Source organism: Brienomyrus brachyistius, chromosome 8 (genome assembly GCF_023856365.1).
Source record: "Brienomyrus brachyistius isolate T26 chromosome 8, BBRACH_0.4, whole genome shotgun sequence".
Lineage (NCBI taxonomy): Eukaryota > Metazoa > Chordata > Actinopteri > Osteoglossiformes > Mormyridae > Brienomyrus > Brienomyrus brachyistius.
This window is the reverse complement of record NC_064540.1, coordinates 13,439,459-13,458,414: the sequence shown is the minus strand read 5'-3', so window position 1 is coordinate 13,458,414 and position 18,956 is coordinate 13,439,459. Positions and strand designations below refer to the sequence as shown.

The 18,956-nt window shown below is 44.2% G+C and overlaps 1 protein-coding gene across 10 annotated transcripts in view; it reads left to right on the top strand.

Annotated features, from left to right (window-relative positions):
- The window catches only part of LOC125746972 (protein bassoon-like), an 89,800-nt gene that overhangs the window by 20,457 nt on the left and 50,387 nt on the right, over positions 1-18,956 (top strand). For all 10 annotated transcript variants that reach the window (XR_007399118.1, XR_007399117.1, XR_007399122.1 and 7 more), the window contains exon 3: positions 17,574-18,131. Coding sequence is in view for 1 of the 10 variants with exons in the window: in XM_049021571.1 (XP_048877528.1) it covers positions 17,574-18,131 (558 nt within the window). In the remaining 9 variants the exon portion in view is untranslated. The remainder of the gene's footprint in view (positions 1-17,573; positions 18,132-18,956) is intronic.

Sequence of the window (18,956 nt, the reverse complement as noted above, 5' to 3'; positions counted from 1 at the left end):
TTGGTTCTGTCTCGTGGGGGGAAACCGGCACAGTCCAATGGGGGTTTGAAGAGTTGGCAGATAGAGATTATTCCATGGGGGACTACAGAGGGGGCAAACCAGGACTGTCCCATGAGGATTTGCAGAGCCATGGGACTGCAGTGGAAGTAAACGGGAACTGTCCTGTGGGGGGCTGTAGAGGAGGCAATCGGGGACTATCCTGTGGGAGACTGCTGAGGAACAAACGGGGACTGTCCTGTGGGGGACTGCAGAGGGCGCAAACGGGAACTGTCCTGTGGGGGGCTGTAGAGGAGGCAATTGGGGACTATCCTGTGGGAGACTGCTGAGGGAACAAACGGGGACTGTCTTGTAGAGGACTGCAGATGGTGCAAATGGGGACTGTCTTGTAGAGGACTGCAGATGGTGCAAATGGGGACTGTCTTGTAGAGGACTGCAGAGGGGACAAACGGGGACTGTCTTGTAGAGGACTGCAGATGGTGCAAATGGGGACTGTCTTGTAGAGGACTGCAGATGGTGCAAATGGGGACTGTCTTGTAGAGGACTGCAGAGGGGACAAACGGGGACTGTCTTGTAGAGGACTGCAGATGGTGCAAATGGGGACTGTCTTGTAGAGGACTGCAGAGGGTGCAAATGGGGACTTCCCTGTGGGGGACTGCAGAGGGCGCAAACAGGGACTGTCCTGTGGGAGACTGCTGAGGGAACAAACAAGGACTGTCTTGTAGAGGACTACAGAGGGGGCAAACATGGACTGCCCTGTGGGGAACTGTAGAGGGGGCAAACAGGGACTATCCTGTGGGGGGACTGCAGAGGGAGCAAACAGGGACTGCCCTGTGAGGGATTGCAGAGGAGACAAATAGGGACTGTCTTGTAGAGGACTGCAGAGGGGACAAATGGGGAGCGTCCTGTGGGGGTTTTGCACAATGGGCAAATGGGGACTGTCTTGTGGAGGACTGTAGAGGAGGCAAACGGGGACTGTCCTGTAGGTCTTTGCAGAGTGGGCAAACGGGGACTGTCCTGTGGAGGACTCTAGAGGAGGTAAATGGGGAATGTCCTATAGGGGTTTGCAGAGTGGGAAAAATGGGACTGTCCTGTGAAAGACTGTGGAGGAGGCAAACTGGGATTGTCCTATGGGGGACTGCAGAAAGGGCGAATGGCGACTGTCTTGTGGGGGAATGTAGAGTGGGCGAATGGTGACTTTCCTTTGGGGGTTTGCAGAGTTCGCAAACAGGGACTGTCCTGTGGAGGACTGTAGAGGAGGCAAATGGGAACTATCCCGTGGGGAACTGTGGAGTGGGCTAATGGGGACTGTTGTGTGAGGGACTGCAGAGGAGGCAAACAGGGACTGTACTGTGGTGGACTGCAGAGTGAGCAAATGGGGACTGTCCTGTGGGGGACTGTAGAGGTGGCGAATGGGGACTGTCCTGTGGGGGACTGCAGAGTGAGCAAATGGGGACTGTCCTGTGGGGGACTGTAGAGGGGGTGAACGGGGACTGTCTTGTAGAGGACTGCAGAGGGGGCAAACAGGGACTGCCCTGTGGGGGACTGTATAGGGCACAAAAGGGGACTGTCCCGTAGAGGACTGCAGATGGGGCGAATGGGGACTGTTCTGTGCGGGACTGTAGACTGGGTGAATGGGGACTGATGGTGTGATTGTAGGAGTACGTGTTTTGGAATGTGGTATGGTGGCTAATTTCTTCTGCGGTTGGTTGGCTGTGGTTTCTCTGAGAAGTGGTCCGGTGTTGAGGGACTTTATCAGCCCATGTAGCAGAAACATGTATGTCATGGGTCATCGTGGGTTCTCTGAAAAATGGTCCAGTGTTAAGAAACTGTGTCAATCCACATATCAGAAACATGTACGTCATGGGTCATCGTGGGTGTGAGGTAATGACTTTCATGACCCCGAAACTGGTGTCTGGGTTCCCATTTGGCATGTGTTTCTATCCTTATGGCTACATCAAATCCAGCTGCAGATTCAATTTACAGCCAGTTGGTGGTGTATTGTGGCCATTTCCTCAAAGTCAAATACTACAGACTCTTGCTAGTCTGACCCAGGGGGTGCTAGAGGACAATGGGAAACTGGCCACATAGACAGAATTTCATTGGTCCTTTTGCAGTGACCTTTTGACCGTGTGGTTTCACCCTTGACTAAATAGCTCTCAGAAAGACGATTGTGTGTCTTCGCACTGCGATGTTCTCCTCCGTGTCTGCTGGGAATAATGCATGAAGCTGAGGCTCGCTTCATGGAATTTCCTAAATATTTTAGCCCATAACTCTGCTGCACGGCGGCATTATGTCATGGAGACATCATACTGTCATCTTCTTTGGAGGAAGGTGAAGAAGAGACTCCTGGGAACCTGAGAACAGGAGTGCTATTGAATTTTACTGACTTCACCAGGCCGTTTGTCAGAGAGCCCACTGAGAGCTGTATGTGAGAGAGCCACTTCACTCCAGGGCCCCGTCATAGGCCCCATCATGGCCCTCTCTTGATGTCTGTTGGCATGCGTCTTCATGGCTGCAGAACAGATGCCTTTTGGCTCCATTGTGCCGGAAAGGGTTAGACGGTGTTGTTGAGTTTTTAAGCAAACACCCATGTTTGGTTTAATTATGGGCTAATGACCATTGGCAGTGTCCCAAAGTCGTACCACGCCCATCGCCAGCCAAGCCTCGGCTCCCGATCTTTCAAAGGCATATTGCAAAGGTCGCAGTCTGAAAGATAATTAACATAAGTGCTTTGGCTGCAGCTTCTTTGGTTGGTCATCAGCCAGAAATGTGGCTTTGCTTATGTTTTTTTTGCAAAGTTTGGGTGCTGCACGAATTTTGAGGCACAGTAAAGGTACCTCTTACTGAACACAGGATTCTTGCTTCAACAATGACCCCACCTTTAGCACAAGATTCGTGCTTCAACATTAATTCTAATCTCAACAGTGTGATGTTACTACGCTGCATCACTACATCGTCCTGAATACTTTTACTGCAACCCCACTCTATCCTGAGTTGAACACAGTAACTGTATTTCAACATTACTTTAACCAAAGTACAATGAGTGTACCCTAACACAACTTTAACCTGAATACAGTGATACTATCATAAGTCAAGTCAAGTATATTTAGCCATTTCAGCCACAGTGAAACAAAACATTGTTACTCCAGGACCAAGGTGCAACAAAAAGAACAAAAACCGAAAGAGCACAAGACTGAATTGCAGGCAGATATACAGAGTGCAAGGATAGCAAAGAGAGAATGCAAGATATACACAAGAGCAACAATACAGTATTACAGGACAAGATAGCACACAGTGCAGTTACAAAAACAGTAACAGTACTACTGTGAATGAATATAGTATTATAACAGGTACTGTATTCTGGCAGCAGAAGTGTGTGAAAAATGCAAGATTGAGGTAGATAACAATTAATGCATAATTGCAATAGCAGCAGCAGGACGGAGAATGTGCAGGATATAATACATAAAGGGTATATACAGTGTGTGTGTGTGTGGGGGGGGAGGGGCAGCTACAGTTTATGTTCAGTTCTGATTCAGAAGTTTGATGACCTGAGGGAAGAAACTGTTTCCCATACTGTCTGTTATACAACAGATCCTGTTAGGTGGAAGGAGGGAGAACAGCATATGGGGGTGGGTTGTGGGGTCATCCACAATGCTGGCTTTGTTTATGCAACGTGACATGTAAATGTCTGCAACAGATCGTGGGTCACTAGTGTGAATAGCAGAGGGCTCTTCCAGTCTGTCTGCTGACTTCATAGGAAGTTGCTTCCAATGTAGGTAAATCTCTCGTTAAGGTCAACATTCTCCCGGCAGACAGACACACTACTGATGGCTGTGCCTAAGAAGTAGTTAAATGCCTGGATCTTGGACTGAACTCCGCTAAGATCATGGCATTGTCTGCAAAGTCAAGTAAATCTTTCTACACCAATGGACGCCCCGCAGCCACTGGGTACCACAACCCTGCCCAACACCCAGTCCATACGAGCATTAAATGAAGTAGGAGCAAGAACATGCCCCTGGCAAACCCCAGAATCAACTGAGAAGAATGCAGAGGTTCTCCCTTCACTCTGCATAGCACTCAAGCTACCAGTGTACAGGCCGGCTATGACGTCCAATAACTTTGATGGGATCCCACGAAGTCTCAGGATGTCCCACAGGGGAACTTGATCAACTGAGTGAAACACTACGAAAATCAACAAAGGCTACAAATAATCTCTGCCGATATTCACACTTGCGCTGCATGAGAACCGTCAGTGAAAGGATGCGGTCAATGGTAGACTTCTTAGGCGTAAAAACCAGACTGCTCCGGTCACTGATAGGCAAACAAGTGATTACGGATCCTGTTAAGGATGAACCTAGCAAGGACCTTACCCAGCACTGAAAGCAGTGTTATCCCCCTGTAGTTGGCGCAGTCCAGGCGATCACCCTTCCATTTCCAGATAGGGACTACAAGTCCCGTTTTCCAAAGATTGCCTGCAATGCCAGGAGGACAGCTTACCACAGATCCCTGTGGCCTTTCCTGTCTCCAGCTGATTCACCACCCTTGCAATCTCAGTGATACTGGGTGGTTCACAGCTGATCGGAGGATCAGCTTCCAGAACCATAGACCCAGAGATGTCCAACATCCTAGCTGGAGGGTCAGCTTCAAACAACTGGTCAAAGTAGCTGGCCCAGCGAGTCACAACTGTGATCCGTAAAGACCGTCCCATCACTCGCCCTGAGTGCAAGTCTCCGAAGAACAGATTCAGATGTGCATAATGCTTTGATTCCTCTGTAAGCATGATGTGGGTCACTAGACCACAGATGGTATGTCACCTGCTCACAAATTCATCTAAGAAACGCCTCCTTATCTGGTCTCACAGTCCATTTCAGTCCCCGATACACACTGCAGTTGCCACCAAGTTGTGCGCTGCGACTCCTCAATAATATCCAAGGTGCCCTGCGAGATGAAACCTCGATGTCCTCCTTCTGGGAACACTGGCCACACCAACATAGCCCTCGGCAACCTTCAGGGTCTAATAACTGAAGGTCTCCCACATCACATTAGAGTCAGCATCACATTCAAGTCCGTAAGTTCCTCGCATAAACTGCGTGCAAACTCATCAGAAACAGCCTGATCTTGGAGTCTGACTAAGTCCAGCTTCATTCTCCCCGTAGGTGGTAGCCCACTGGAACTAAGCTAAATCTGAGTAGCAACAAGTCTGTAGAGTTCTGCACGAGCCTCCAGCGTCTGCCCACGAGGATGTGATCATTTTCCTTCGCCCCACCACCAGTATTGGAATACCAAGTGGCTCAGAGCTTTGGAACCAGGATCCAGCGACTTGCAGTCCCTGACCTTTCCCAAGTCAAGGAACATGGAGCCACTTTCACCCCGGTCTCCAGACCCATGGGGACCAACACAAATCTCATAGCCAGCCCTGTCAGTGCCAATGGTTGCATTGGAGTAACCCAAAAAATACCCCCGCCCCCGAAAAGAAAACAAAATACAAAAGTAATACAGAATCCATTATTTTCAGTATTTTATTAAGTCAGTACAACATCATATTTGTCCAAAGCGCCTAAGAGGTCTGGATGGGAATTTATATATATATATATATATATATATATATATATATATATATATATACATTTTTTCCCTTCACAAAACTTTTGCGTTGTGCCTTCGTGATACTTATGCATGACTAATAATAACTGTACTGTGTCCATTAAGTACAAAACATAGAATTAATGGACTAATAAGTATAAACCCAAGTGATACAGACATGTCCAGTTAAGTGTGCTTTAAGCGTTAAACTATGGGGGACAATGCACACTTCATAACTTTCATATGTGTTTTTATACGTATTTATTAATAATTGCAATGTGTCCATTCATCACCAGTGACTGCAAACAAATCAGCTGGGCTGTTAAACGTGAAGTGAGCACACAAACTAGGACATATTAATTAAAATTCTCCCTTAGATAAATCTGGGAAAGCAAGGGGTGTTGCTTACTTTTGTTGAAAGATATTGCAGCTCGAAAACTGTGTGTTAATTAAGGTTTAAACCCGAAAGCACTTTTGGGTATACTTCCCTGGTATTCTCGCTTGACGATGTATGTTGGGATTTGCAGATCTACTGTATACTGAAATACTCCAGAAAGCGGGTTTTAAACATTAACTCCAAAACTGCGACAAAGTTAGCTGTAATAAGCTGTAATAAGAAAAAAAGAAGAACATAAGAAGAAATGTAGAAACAGGTGGAGGCCTATTAAGCCTATTAAGTTTGTTTGGGACCAATTTAAGTGTTAACTTAAAGCTATGTATGATACAGTAAGATGAGATGAGATGGGATAAGGTAAGACAAGATAACATAAAAGATAAGATAAAGACGGCTCTTTATTGTCACTATTACAAAAACAGTGAAAAACAGTTTAGCAGCTCTCTGTTTAGGAGCACATGTTAAAGTAATAAATATTATAATCTTACCTAGCTTAGATTTAAAGGAACCCAAGGTTTTTGCTTGTGCTACACTAATAGGAAGACTATTTCATACTCATGGTGTAAAGAAGTCCTTTTCAAATTCAGTTTAAAATGTTCTTCTGCAAATTTCCACCTATGGCCATGAGTTCTTGTATTTCAACTAGTATTGAAGTATCAGTTTCAGGTCAGCTAACCTCTACTCATAAGACCTTCCTCTAAGACCAGGAATCATTCTTGCAGCCTTACATTGAACCTTTTCTAAGGCAGTAAATGTCCATTATAAGGTATGGTGACCAGAACTGCACACAATATTCTAGGTGGGGTCTTACCAATGAATTGTATAATTGTATATAGCATCACCTATACAGTATAGCATTGACTTAAACTCCACACACCTAGAGATGTAACCCAGCATCCTATTGGCCTTTTTAATTGCTTCCCCACATTAGTGACAGTGGGACATGGAAGCATCAACATACACACCAAAGCCTTTCGTAATCAGCTTAAATCCCCGCTGCTTTGAGTTTAAGCAAGAGGCGTTTGTGGGTAACATCAAAGGCCTTTTGGAAATGTACGTTCTAGGCCTTTTTGTGATCAATTTCTCTTGTAGCTTCCTCAAAGAACTCAAGTAGATTAGTTAAACAGGATCTACCTCTCCTAAATCCATATTGGGTATCTCTCAGAATGTTATTTGAATCCAGGTAATCTACCATTTTCACTTGGATTATAACTCCCATTACTTTTCCAGTTATGCAAGTTGATTGGCCTATAGTTTAACAGATTACTTCTGTCCCCTTTTTTGAATATGATTATTATGTTAGCATGATTCCAAACAGAAGGTACCACACCAGCAGATAAGGATTTCTGAAATAGCAAAGTTAAAGGTCCTCACATAATATCCATTGTCTCTTTTAAAACTATAGGTAAGATCCCATCAAGGTCCTGTAATTTATTTATTTTGAGTTTAGCTAGTCTTTGTAGCACAAGAGCTTCAGTTATACATATACTGGTCAAAGATGAAGCTGGATTAGGAACCAGAGTTGGTATGTTACTCATGCCTTCTACAGTGAATATTCGTGCAGAAAAATCATTAAACTCATTAACTATATTTATTTCATTTTCAATTATAAGACCCTTACTATCCTGCAGATTAGTGATTTCAGCTTTTAGAGCTCTTTTGGAGTTCAAATATTGGAAGGAACTTTTAATGTCATCATTAGCCTCTAATGCAATCTTCCTTTCGACATTCCTCATAGCGAGTCTAATACTATTTTTTGACCCAACCTGACTTAGACAGAGCTATTTTCCTCTTGACTTACTTTCAGTAGTAAATCACCTTGGTTGCAGTTTCCTAAATGTTCCTTTTTTTTTGCTGGAAACAGGTATGAAATCCGCTTTTGCTTGAAATAATGTGTTTTTAAAAAATTCCCATGTCTCTTCAACAGTTTTTTTTAACTCCATCCAGTTTGTAGTTTATTACATTCAATATTTTGCTCTGGACTAAAATTAACCTCAAATTTAACCATGTTATGATCACTATCACCAAGTGGATCTAAAACCTCAAATTTTCTAATTCTATCATGGTTATTAGAGAACACAAGATTGTGAACGGATTCTCCCCTGGTAGGCCTATTAACAATCTTGTACCAATTCCGCCATCTCAAGTTCATTTACAGAATGTCCCACTGTATTTCAGGTAAATTAAAATTACCCATAACTACCACATAATTTTTATTACTCCTAATCCTGATATTGTTGTACTGCATTTCTCTGCAACTGTATTAGGTGCTCTATAGCAAACACTGACAGTTGAGTTTTTAGCATCGAGTTTTAAAATATTGGAAGAGCTTTTTTTAGCATCTAGCTTTATTTTTATCAGTGAGCTCCCTTGCCTGCACGTTTTCTTTTTATGTACACTGCAACACCGCCTCCCTTTTTGCCTATCCGGTCCCTACGTAATGTGTAGCTATTCATAATATATTCTTCTCCATCATTGTGACTCAACCACATTTCTGCTATTCCTATAATATCATGAGTCTGATTAAATAAGAGCCTAAATTAAAAAAATAAATTATGAATTTTGTTTCTAATGCTCCTAGTGTTTAAATTATTCTTGCTTAAAGTCACTGCCGGTGAATGGACACAGTGCAGTCGCTAATAAATACATATAAAAACACATATTAAAGTTACATTGTGTAGATTGTCCCCCATTGCTTAATGCTTAAAGCACACTACAGGTTATGTCTATATCATTTAGCATTGTCCTTGCGGTCACATTGCAGCAAATAGCAAGTGGACTAGTGTAGTGGGTTCGCAAAAGTATTTCAATATGTATTTTTTCGCCTTGAGCATTTAGGGGCTCCGTAGACGGCAAACAACAAATGGTCTAATGCGCTTATAGGCTGCAGTGACACTTCAGAAGTCGAATGGGTTAATTAGGGTTTGAATGTGAGTTTTTATATCATGTTTGAACGAATGTTTGAATATCAATTCGAAATTGATGGCCCTAGTTGGGATGATACCCACAGTGCAAGAGTTCAAAGGCAGCTGTGACTTCATGCACCTCATGACAAGCCTCTTAAAGCCCTTCGTGATGATGGGTGTGAGTGCGGCGGGACGGTAATTGTTACCATCCCAGGCAGATGCCCTGTGGTGGGTGATGGCCCGGATGCCCTGCCACATGCATCATACGTCCCCAGTGTCTCGGACGTGGCAGTGGATTCTCTGAGCATGTGCACACTTTGTCGCTCTGATGGGCTGGGACAGGTTGCCCTTGCGGTTCTTAGGGCAGCCTTATCGTCGGACCAGAAAGCAGTATCTTGAGTTCTCAGTAGTGCTCCCACCTCTGCAGTAATCCATGGTTTCCAGTTGGGGTTTGTGATGATGGTCTTGGACAGTAACATCATTGATGTACTTGCTGATGTAGCCAGTCACCAGCACCTTGTACTCCTTCAGGCTTTTAGGGTGGCCATAGGCAGGAACGGATTACGGACCGGGCCAGCGGGGCTGCTGCCCAGGGGCCCTTGGGGTGCAGGGGGCCCGTGGGGCCCCTAGCCCAAAACAATTTGCAACGCTTATCAACAATGTATTTTCGTTTGTCTATTTTAGAGGGCCTACATTCTTTGATTCTCTGCCTACAAGGGCGCCTGACCCTATAGGGATGGCGTTTGGCTGCCAAGGGCCCTTGAATTGTGGTGGTTGTGGTGGTGGTGGTGGTGGTGGTGGTGGGGGGGGCCCTCATGAACGTTTTGCCCAGGGGCCCACACAACCCATAATCCGTCCCTGGCCATAGGTTGCAGCTTCCCTAAACCTTCCCTAAGCATGTCCCAGTCAGTGTGCTCAAAACAGTCCTGAAGCACAGAGATGGCTCCTGGAGGGTTATGCCTGCTTCATAACAGAGAAGGTCTTCTTGCTGAACTATTTGGGATATGCTGTCAGTCTTACATCTTAAAAACCCATATCAACTCTGTGTGTTTTCTCTGTGGTCTGCTCTCTGGGATGTTTTGGTGTATACGTATTCTCTGATATATGAAATATGATATATAAGTACAAAAACAGCATATTTTTGCAGATTTAAGCAGACCTTTGCTGGCGGTTATCACCTGTGGTAGTTTCCTCCATTTGGCACAGAGTTACTGTAGCTTGTGAAAAGCAGCTGAGAGAGACAGAATGATTGAGACTGATAAAAACAATCCTCAAGATCCTTCTAACAGATCCCTCCTTGACTTAGTCCTGGATATGGATGGATGGAAATTGATTTGTTTTATTATTAATATTATAGTTATATTAAACCTAGCGAAAACTAAATATATGCGCAGTAAAATAAGAAACCACAAACACTTTCATTGCCACTGAGGTCTCACCAGATGTACAGTAGTTTGTTGTTTGGCCTTTTTTTTCCTGTTTGTTAAGAACATGGTTTTGTGTTGAATTATCTGTTTATTGTATATCTCTTTGTGTCTTCAATTCTCTGTTAAAATGTCACATTATGTGCAGTGTGAGTCTAAGGAGACGCGAGAGTGAGACTTCTACCTCTGTCAGGCTTAGAAATGTCAGCTCACTGCTCTCTTCTCCAGTTTCCCTTTGTGCTCTTTTTCCTGAGACGATTTCACCAGTCCCACCTGCCACTGGACGGTAATGATTCCCTGATTTTGAGGTGTCAGTAACAGCCAGGAACCGTTTTAAATGGGGCAAAGTGTGGTCATGTGGGTTAGGAGTCTTCTCATATCCAGGAGGTTACCAGATTGAATCCCAGGTCCAGCAGAGTGATTACCTTTGACCAAGGCTCCTAACCCCCAAAACTGCATCACAAAAATACCTGATCCTTTATTATGGCATTACTTACTGTACAGTGACAACATTAGCAATCTGTTCTGTTCTATCTTCACGTGATACAAGCTGCAAGTGAGATGCATCTTCTCTGTCTGCACGTTAGATGTACTTTCTCCATCCCTGAGTAAGATGCACCTTCTCCATCCCTGAGTGAGATGCACCTTCTCTATCCCTGAGTGAGATGCACCTTCTCCGTCCCTGAGTGAGATGCACCTTCTTCGTCCCTGAGTGAGATGCACCTTCTCTGTCCCTGAGTGAGATGCATCTTCTCCGTCCCTGAGTAAGATGCATCTTCTCCATCCCTGAGTGAAATGCACCTTCTCCATCCCTTAGTAAGATGCACCTTCTCTGTTCCTGTGTGAGATGCATGTTCTCTGTCTGCGCGTGAGAGCCGCACCTTCTCCGTCTCTGAGTAAGATGCATCTTCTCCATCCCTGAGTGAGATACATCTTCTCCATCCCTGAGTGAGATGCACCTTCTCCGTCCTTGAGTGAGATGCATCTTCTCTGTCCGCGCGGGAGATGCATCTTCACCCTGAAGCGGAGCCACTGCCCCAGATGCTGATTCCACGGTGGGGGTTTGGCACTGGGCAGCAGACCAGAGACTGGGTCATCCACTCTGCTCTGCAAGCACGTCGGATTATTTTACATCCTTTTTTTTTTTTTGTCCGTTGTGTCTCCTGAGACTCCTTCGGACCACACCATACAGAGTCCAAACACTAATCTCTTTTTTCTATTAAATCTTCCGAGTGACCGTCAGATCCTTGCACTCTGCAATGAAGGATTCATTTAAATTTACATTAATTTATCTGATGCTTTTCTCTAAAGTGCGGAAGTGTTACATGTGATCTGTACTCACTGGGATTTGAACCCGCGACCTTTGTGACCTTTATCTGTGCATATCAGAGCAGTGCAAGGTTTTAACTATTCATTTGTGCATCCCTGTAGCTTTCTCATTTTGGTAAAGCAGAACATATTTGGTACAGCGGTTGGTATATTGCTAAATATGTTTCTTCTTAAGGCATATTATTGCTATTTAAATGCAGTTTGGGACAGTGGGTACTGTAGTTAGTTAAAGCCATAAGCTAGATACCTGAAGGTTGCTGATTCAAGCTGCAGGCAGAGCTTAGCCATTTGCAGTAAAGCCCATGGGTTAGAAACTTAGCCTGGATTTTCTCTGTAAAATATCCAGCTGCATGAATGTGTGGCAGATGTAAGCATTTTGTATAAAATCCCTGCAAAATAGTGGTTAATCTGTATTAATTTATACCTGTTCTGCTGTTGCTACTGCTGTTTTAAGTCCCATTTTAGGAAGTATAAAAATTAGCTGAATCTGGGGTCTGTGCAGTATAGTGTGATACTGAACCGATCAGGTGTCACTGTAGTACTGACCATGATGCTTACTGTGGTGTAGAGGCCGTGTGTATGTGATATATCTGTTTCGGTTACAGACATATTGACTTTCAGCGCTGAAATGCTGAAAGCAGAAGTAAATGAAATGCCATTTACAGCAGCTTAATATAGAAGACATGAAAAATGTAGTACAGACATAGGCGATAGGAGCACTGGCCTTTTTGGAAACAGTCCTTCTGTTGCCTGATGCTGAATTTGATGCTTTCACTTGAGCGGAACAGTATCTGCCCGCTCCACATTTTCACCTGCACCGTCAGCAGGCACGATTTGTCAACTTATCTAAGAGGGACCCATAAATAAAACCCAGGGACTCGTTTCCTGGCCAGTGAGCTTTCGAGGCAATTTATTGGTCATCCTAGGAAGACTCTGAGTATTATGTTCAGGTATAGCAGGTACTGACAGCTAGATGTCATGTTCCTGTAAACCTGGGCCAGTAGAAATTAAAACACAAATTGTAATTAGAGATGGCACAATCATTTTTTTGGGTCTGATCCCAATGTTAAAATTTGAGCATCTGTCGATACCAATACCAATCTGATGTTTTTTACCCTTTATCAACCACTAAGCATTAAATTAAATATTTGTATCAAGCTGGACTGTTTGAATACACTAAGAATAGTAAAATATAATGGTCAAGTTGCTCAAACAAAAGCTCTGCCACTATGCTGCAGGAAAACAAAAACAGGTCACTCTTTGCTTAATATTATTTCATTAAATTGAACATCACCGCACAGACATGTTTCGGCATAATGCCTTCCTCAGTGTGCACATCCTTGCTAGACAACCAATGAAGTAACACCAGATGTTATAAACATCATCTGGGCATCACCAGACCACACCCAAATTGAATGGTATCACACTAGATTACTGTCATAATATGCAAAACATCAATGATCAATAATATGTGTATCATGCAACATCGTAACAGAACATATCACACAAGTACATAACGCTACAGGGATAAATCCACAGCCAACATGATTTGCATAAGTCTGCTTCTTTGTTTCATTCAGTAATATGTTTCACAAAAAAACAAATACAGTCAAACCTCAGATTGCGACTTGGTTTGCGAGTGTTTTGCGACACAAGCAAAAATTGTTTTAAAAGTTTTAACTTGATAAACGAGCGTGGTATTGCAATACGAGTATCGATGTCAAAACGAGTATCGGATCGATGCCATGTCTAATATCCTAAAAGATAAATAAATCCAATGAAACCGCTACCATATACATTTCTGAGCTTCTCCTGAGGAAGTTTGAGATGGGATGATGAAAGGAAGGGTTATTAAGAAGGATGAGACCTCATCTCACCCCAAATGTGAGGAGAGATAATGAAACTCCTTCTTATGCATGATGTGGTGTCACCAGCCCTCATTAACCCACTTGTTCACAGTAGGAAGCACTCAAATTCTTAAAATCTCATGCTGCACTGGCTCCAACATGACTTTCATTGAACACCTTCTCAGAGTCCATCAGCCTTAGTCTGAAGAACATGCATGCCCCCTTTCCTGTAAGGCATCATAACATATAGACCTTCACCAGCAAGGATCAGGAAATATAATGTGGTTAACTGTTGGAAGCATGCATGCACAGTAAATTGTGTGAAGTTTTACATCCAACGTTCATCAGAGATAAAATTTAGTCGTTCCTTGTTAGGATGCTTAAAGCGTAACACGTGGGTGAGAGATTTATAATGGCCTTAATTGAAAATGTCACCCTTGTACAACCCAGGAAAGAGGGATAAATGAAGATCATTCCACAGCTGAAGAAAACCTGCGGTACTGTGGCAGTAACACCACCAACAGAATAATTCATTTATGGAGACTTTACAAAAACTTGTGACAGTTGTTTAGCATAAATAGATTCATTTTGGCCTATATTGGATAAGCACATGGAGGAGTCATGAAGGAGATAGACTTGTTCTTTGATGTAATATGTAATCTGATTATGCACTATCGTTCTTATTTCATTTCAATTGGGAAACAGAACTCCCTGATTGAATATGATAATTAATCTGTAATTGTGGTTCTCTTTCTAGTTCAAAGTCGTTTTGCATCTGTCTTTTCTTTAGTTTTATATCGGCAAAAGTATTGGGACACCTGCACTTACACACACATGAACGTTAATGATATCCCAATCTTAATACATAGGCTTTAAAAGTGTGCCCACAGAAGAGCTTAAACTTTATGACCACTCATTGACAATGTGGATAAAGCTGATTGCCTGTGCTGATCGGGATCTGATCGGGATCTGGGATATATTGAATGGCAAGTGAACAGCTGGGTTTCATAAGTGACGAGCTTGATGCTGTAGAAATGTGTAAAGACCTGAGTGACTTTGACCAGGGAAAAACTGTCATGGTCAGACGTCTGGGCCAGAGCGCCACTAAAATGGTAAGGCTTGTGGGGTGTTCCCGTTAAGGGGTCCTGTCTCATATGGAGCAATTGGAAGGTAACTGTGGCACAACTGACAGAAAATTTTAATACTGCACATGAAATGACTGTGCAACAACACACAATACTTTGCACCATGCTGTGTATGGCCCTGAGTATCTGCAGACTGGGTAGAATGCCCTGCTTAGCCCTCTCCACTAGCAAAAGTACATGCAGGATCAGCAGGACTGGACCTTGGATGTGTGGAAGAAGGTCCCCTGGTCATAAGTTGTTGGTGTGGCCATCAGGTTTGCCCATTTTGTGGCGGTGAGTGGCTCAGTGGGCTAAACCTGTGTGCCTGTAATCAGAAGGTTGCTGATTCAAACCCAGCCTCAGCACGTCTGTGTGTCCTTAAGCAAGGCCCTTAACCCCAGCTCCCTGGGTGCCCCCACAGGTGGTTGCTCTTCACAGACAACTTACTTTACATAGAGAAAGTTGAGGGAGGTGTAAAGATGTGAAGCAGGTGCTGGTGTTGCTTCAGATGGAAGGATGACCAATGGTACAGCAGCAAGGTGTACAGGGAAGACATCACAGGCAGAAGGGTAGGCAGGATATCTTGATAATTTGGGGTCTCCTAGCAGCACACCCCAGGAGGAGTAGGGAAAATAAAAATTGCAGTTAGCCAAAGTTGGGGAGATTAGCGACCGTGCAAACAGTTAGGTGAGTGCAGTATGTAAGCTCTGGCAGATACGGCTATGGCAGCATAAGTAGGAGGGAGAGACAAGTGGGAACAGGCCTGGGGAGTTTGAAACACTGTGCTTTAAATATGGCGCCGTCCATCAGATGAGATGTAAAACTGAGGTTCGAAAGAGTAGGGGTGGTTCCCCGATGCCCTGGCTAAATTGCCTTCTGTAGCCCTTTCAGAACTGGCCTCCTAGTCAAGGCCTATACCTAACTGGTGAATTCGCTGATGCCCCTTCACCACCATAGTTACGTTGTGGTGAGTGTACTGGTGCAGAATGGCTGCCATCGCATCCTCCAGTTGAGTGCTACACAGTGGTGGTGGTTCAAGTGGCTCAGCATTGGTTCTGTAAAGAGATTTGGGTGTCTTGAAAAGTGCTGTAGGACTCTTTTGGTTTGCTTGTTTGCTGGTGGAGAGAGTGTGATGCTAGGAAACACTGGGTCTGACCATTCATGTGGAGGGTACTTTTATGCATGATCACAACATCATACCCCGATCACCATCAAGGGGATAATGTGCAATGCCAAACTGGACAAACTGTTCAGAAGCAGTGTGCAGAACATGATGAAGCAGTCAAGGCAGCTCACCAGGCAGGTAGTTGTAATGCTTGGAATGTTTGGTATGTGTACAACGAACAGGTGAATGAATGCGGATTCAAATTTGAAGGGAAGGAAGGCTGGTAATTACTAGCCTATTGGTGGTTTCTATGAAAAAGGACAAAATAATGAATCACTTAATAAAGTCTTTCTTTTAGTGGCTGAACTGCTCTTGATAACCTGTGGATTTCTGTCTGGTTTTCCATGTGAATTGGTTATCTTTGTGGTCTGGAGTGCAAGTGCTTTCCATGAATTATTACAACGTTTCAGAGCACTGAACATCCATGCTGCGACCCAGGTGCTCGCACTGTGACTTGGAGGCTCGCCGAGCGGCTCTCACTCTGACTCACAGATGAAATAAAAGTCAGACATACTCATTGGCCAACTGACTGCCGTACTGACTCTCTGGAATTGCACGCATACAGACAAACTCACTCATCGACACAGTGATACACTGACTCGTTGAATTACTGATACATGGGCTTTTCTGACTGACACATTTGCTTGCCAGTGCTTCTGCTCATTATTATTATGATTTGTTAGGTGAATTAATCCTTTTTTGGATGTGTCTTCACTGTCCTGTGTATCACCACTGTACATTGCTAGTGAGAAAGAAGCTCAGCAAGATTACTCATTTAAGGGAGGGCCCAGTGTGCAGTCACCAAAGGAACCTGTGCAGAACAGGCTTTGCAGAATCAAGGCACTCAGACAACTCATTAGGTGACTAAGGTCCCTTGTAGAATGCCGTAATTTGAGAAGATAATCTGTGAAAGAATGTTACCTTGAAATTCTTGTTGTTTTGGTACATATTTTAATTTCTCTTGATCACGTGTAGCACCTGTCCTGAATTCTTGCATGCTAAGTGATTCTGTTTGTGCTGCCTATGCTTGGACTAATGTGGACCTCAAGGGGGTAGAAAAATTCGCCTATGTCTGAATGATCAGACCCCAAGTTTTGCTATCACTGTTATATGTGACCCATCACCACAAAATGAGTCTTAAGTCACACTGGTAGAAATACACCCATAAGACTCATTTCGTGGTGATGGGTCACATATGTGTATGTCTCATGGAGATCTAGAAGGGATGTGCAGCAACCAAAGAGCTCATTTGTAATTCTGCTTATGCTTGTATGAATGGCTGATAAAGTTCTAGTATCACTATTAAGCTCTGTTTTACTGTGTACACTTGTACGTTCATGTGGAAACTGTTAGGGTCATTCGATGATGTCATGGCAGCACCAGAATCTGTCTATACTTTTGGCGCTGTCGGAAAAAATCTGTGAAGCTTTTCCTCCATGAATAAGTGTGAAAAGCAGAACTGAGGCATGGCAGGACCAAACAAAGAGGGCAACCTTGTAGGAGACTATCTAAATATATGTTTTGACATGTGGAGCAATAATGTGGAATATGGAGAGTTAAGGGCTGCCCATCAAATTGCAGCAAACAGGTTATTTTATCCTTGTCTTTGGACTCTTGTCAAAATGGATGCTTTGAGTTTGTGGAGCAGAGCCAGGATGCAGCACTTAAAGATGGCAAGCTGCAGAAACGCCAAGCAAGAATGATACTGCTCCACTCTTCTTTGAAATATAAGTGGTTGTCTGTAAGATAAATGGATGTTGCACTTTGGTGACACTATATCTCCATCTGATTTTCCCGGCAGGTCCAGGAGTGGCTATGCCTGAACTGTCAGATGCAGAGGGCCCTGGGAATGGATATGACAACCCCCCAATCCAAGAAGCCGGGGGGTCTGGCTAAGGCTCCATCCCAACCCGACCTGTCCCGTTCGTCCACCAACCAGTCTGGCCAACAGGATCATACGCGGAGTGCTGGTAGCTCCCCCTCCAGGCAGTCTCAGGAGCAGCCGTTAGACAAGCTGTTTGGCTTTGGAGCGTCCATTCTGAGTCAGGCCAGCACTCTGATGTCTGTTGATCCTTTGCTGCCTTCCCAACCCCCACCAGCCCCCACCAAGACACGCCAGGGGCCTGTTTCTGGACCTCCTTCTGGGCCTGCCCCTGCCCCGGGCCTTCATGCACCCCCTCAACAGCAGCCAGCCCAACGCCCAAAGGAGCTGGGGAAGCTCGAATCAAACTGTCCTCTGTGCAAAGCAGAGCTGAACGTCAGCAAGTTTTCGGAGCCGCCCAACTACAGTACCTGCACACAGTGCCACACCCGAGTTTGTAACATGTGTGGCTTCAACCCCACGCCTCACTTGGTTGAGGTAAGAGGACACGCCTGTTATCAAGGGGTGGGTGGAGCAAAGTCTTGATTAATGTCTGAAGTTAGCTGTAGGTGCCTGTCTCTAAAAAACAAATAAGAATGTTGGAGAAATGATCAGAAAGAACAGAGTAGGAAGGGAATATCTTAGAACCTTGGGTAGCCAATTTCATGTCTTAAACAATGTCTATGGTCTCCTGAATTTCCATGGATTTGACGCACCGGAACAAACCCATGGAATGGTGAAACTCAGAAGGATTTTATCCCTCTCATTTTTGCATCTACACCTGATGCTATCATGTAGAATCAGTACTATCTTTGTCTCATTCGTAAAGGATGGTGAATGTCTGGTGTTAACGGGTTTAATGGCCCACATAAACGGATGTGTTGACTGCAACAGGGTTGCTCTGGTGTGGGAGGCTGGAACACAATAAACCATTATCCAAGGTCAGTGACACAAATTGTTTTGGTAACCAAGTGGCGCAAAAAGCATTTGGTGCCGTTTATAGGAGGGATGTTGGAACCTGAGAGGTTCACTATACTGTGAAGTAATGCATTGTGGGTAGTATCAGGTGACATGAACTCTTCGGTCACAAAGAATCTGTATTGGTGCAGTAGTGCATTAGTTTATGGGTGACTGTCAATTATAATGTCAAATTTGATTTGACAACAGGCTACTTGTCACTAGGCAATATGCGGCAAATTTTCAAAAAGGAATCAAAAGTTTGTGATATGTATGAGTATGTGCATGTGTGGGCGGGTTGGAGGCTAGCTATAGGAAGGCGCGCATCTCTCTTGCTGTCAATATATGCTTGTAATATATTTGTGG